The 2,840-nt window shown below is 52.3% G+C and overlaps 1 protein-coding gene across 1 annotated transcript; it reads right to left on the bottom strand.

The window, feature by feature from the left end:
• Positions 1-215: 215 nt before the first annotated feature.
• On the bottom strand, positions 216-1,988 carry GFER (growth factor, augmenter of liver regeneration). Its single transcript, XM_062503764.1, has 3 exons — positions 1,571-1,988; positions 971-1,182; positions 216-378 (listed from the first exon to the last, which is right to left on the bottom strand). The coding sequence occupies exons 1-3, from the start codon at positions 1,949-1,951 to the stop codon at positions 216-218; spliced, it is 756 nt and encodes a 251-aa protein (XP_062359748.1). The 5' UTR covers positions 1,952-1,988.
• Positions 1,989-2,840: the final 852 nt, after the last annotated feature.

The following is a 2,840-nucleotide window of genomic DNA, read 5'->3' on the forward strand; positions in this document are numbered from 1 at the left end:
GACCCAATCTCAGAGGTTTCTGGCAGCCTCAAGCCCTCAGGTACCATTACTGGTGCCACTTATCAAAATATCACTGGGATAGGATTTTCAATTTTCCTTATTGGTTCAGCTCTGAATCAGCCCCACAGTAACAGAGTTATTGACTCCCACTGTCCCTGCAGTGACTCCCCAAGGACTGAAGTGCTCTGCTGGATTCCCAGAGCAATCCCTGTGGGTTAATCACAGCTCCCATCCTTCCAGCCATCCCTCCAGCGCTCATCCACACGGGAGCAGTCGAATTCTGCCTTCCCCAGCTTCCTGTTCACTTGGTTGTGGAGCAGACACAGCCACTGGGAGAAGTTAGTCCTGGTGCTCGTATCGGGTTGGTTTGTCTGTAATCTGCAAACAGGAGAAGGGGAAACAAATGATTTGAAACTTGAAGCTGAGAGCAGCAGAAAACTTTGTCACAGAATCCCAGAATGGTTTGGGTTGGAATGGACTTTAAAGATCATCTCATGGGCAGGGACACCTTCTACCAAATCAAACACCTCAGCCCATTTGAGTCTTTGCCAATACAGGGCATTTTTGAGGGTAGAAGAATACTTGTTTCCTGAAAACCAAATCATTCCAAGTCCCACTCTAATTCCACAACTGTTCACAAGCCCATTTTGAATCAGAAAACTCCAAAATTGCCTCAGGGAGGCCTTGGAGGCAGCACAGAACCCAACACCATGAAGAAAGGTGTTTGTTTTTTGAGCAAGTGCACCTGTGATTGATGCAATAATGGAAGAAACCAGTTCAGGTAGCTACAAACCTCAAGTGCAGGAAGAGCTGCTGATATGCAAACTAGCTAATGCACACCAGCACTTCTGGCAAGCTCCTCCAGCACAAAATCCTGCTGAGGCCACTCACCTTTCCATCAGATCCTCAGAAACTCACTGAGGAATCTCACCTGTCCCCACATCCTCAAAAACCATCTGAGGCCACTCACCTCTCCCTCAGGTCCTCAGCACAGTGCTCGCAAGGGTAGAACTTGGAGAAGAGGTTGATGAAGTCCCTCATCTCCTTCTGCTGTGCCCCCGAGGGCTGCTCGGGGTAGTAGGCAGCCATGGTGTGCAGGAAGGCCCAGGTGCTGCGGCCCAGCTGCTCGCTGTCCAGGGGACAGTCTGGAGGGGGCTCCTTCTCCTCCACAACTGCCACGTCCTGCAGAGGGACAGGGCGGTGTGAGGGGACACCAGGGTTGGTGGGGAAACAGTGCTTTTGTGCTGGTTGAGAAGGTGAGATAGGGGGAACAGGTCTTTCACATCTTTTCTGGGGGTATAGCAACGTCCTCCGACACCTTCAATGGGAACATGGCAGAGCCCCCCCTCACACCTTCAATGGGAACATGGCAGAGCCCCCTCACCCCCAGGCAGAAGATGGGTACCCCCTTCCCGTTCCCTCTGAACGGAACCCTGTCCCCGGCTCCTTCACACCCTGAAGGGAACACGCAGCCTCATCCCACTTGAGGGGGCAGGATGGAGAACTGAGGCAGCTCTGCAGGGACTGGGGATAGCCAGGAGTTCCAGGGGAGGCTCCCGCCGCGCCTCACCGCGCTGCCCGGGGCCGCCTGTTTCCTCTGCTCGCGGAGCCAGCTCTTGAAATCCGTGCAGGCTCGGCATGGCTTCTTGGGTGGCTCCCCCGCCGTGCCGTGCGGGACGGTGAAAGGGAAGGGGAAGGAGCCGCTGTCGGTGCCCGGGAAGGGCGCGGAGCCCCGACCCGCACGGCCCTCACTGGGCGCCGCCATGTTGGCGCCGCGGTGCAGGACGGGCCGGGGCGGCGCCATTCCCGCCCGGGCGGCCTGAGGGGGGCTCGGAGCCCGCCCTCGCCCAAGTGCCGTCTGTAGTGTGTTTTTACAAAAAAAAAAAAAAAAAAAGTAAAACAAGACAGGAAAGTCTGTGTTTAAATATCGTTTGTGTGGAGAACACGACATTCCTGCCTGCGTTTCCTCGATTCGCGCTTCACATCGCCCCTCGGGTGTGGTGGGGCTGTGCTCACCCTCAGGGTGGGCACACAGATATCGTGAGGGGGTTCTGCCATGGAACACCGCCGAGGCTGTCAAAGAGCACTTCCCCTCATGGGGCTCTGCCAAATGAGCGCAAAAATACCTGTAAATACATGTTCATATGGGGTCTGGAGCGTCTCTGATGAGGAGAGACTGCAGGAGCTGGGCCTGCTGGGTCTGGACAAGGGAAGGCCGAGAGGGGATCCCATTGTGATAATTGATAAAAGATTCGTATCAATCGTGTCAATCATAAAAGTATTGGGGCTTGTATAAACCAGAGTACTAAGGTCTGAAGTGAAGCATGGACATTAGATAGAGGAAAATATATGATTAAATCATTCAGTTTAAAATCCCCCTGTTATGCTAAATAAGTTGTATCTACTACCAGTTTGCAAAATCAGATTTCCTGCCTTCGTTTGATCATTGCTGCCTATCTACAAAGACCAGACTTACCAATTTTTGCTGGTTTTTATCTACCAAGACCAGATGGTTATCTGTGAGACTGACTGTTGCCCAAAGAATTTACGGATGTTTATTTGACCACCAATGCTTACCTGACAAAGTTAAAAATTACAACGAGAGCCTGTATTCTAAGAAGAGGCTGCAAACCAAGGTTGGATGGAGCATGGAGTAGGCAGTGACCCCTCACGTTCCCCAGCTCTGTTTGCTCCGTCTGTGTCAAATGAAGCAATCTAAATTTTGCTAAATATCGACACTTTTTGTTTCTCATTTATAACACCATCAATGCATACAAATCCCACCAGGGGTGGCAGAGGATGGTGCCAGACTCTGTTCAGTGACAGGATGAGGAGCAGCG

Source organism: Cinclus cinclus, chromosome 16 (assembly GCF_963662255.1).
Source record: "Cinclus cinclus chromosome 16, bCinCin1.1, whole genome shotgun sequence".
NCBI classification, from domain to species: domain Eukaryota; kingdom Metazoa; phylum Chordata; class Aves; order Passeriformes; family Cinclidae; genus Cinclus; species Cinclus cinclus.

Excerpts from the sequence above, each read along its gene's own strand:
- GFER (XM_062503764.1), bottom strand. The coding sequence starts at position 1,951 with ATGTCGTGTTCTCCACACAAACGATATTTAAACACAGACTTTCCTGTC. Across the intron at positions 1,183-1,570 it reads AGGCGGCCCCGGGCAGCGCG|GACGTGGCAGTTGTGGAGGA; the intron begins GTGAGGCGCGGC and ends GTCCCTCTGCAG. Across the intron at positions 379-970 it reads GCTGAGGACCTGAGGGAGAG|ATTACAGACAAACCAACCCG; the intron begins GTGAGTGGCCTC and ends TCCTGTTTGCAG.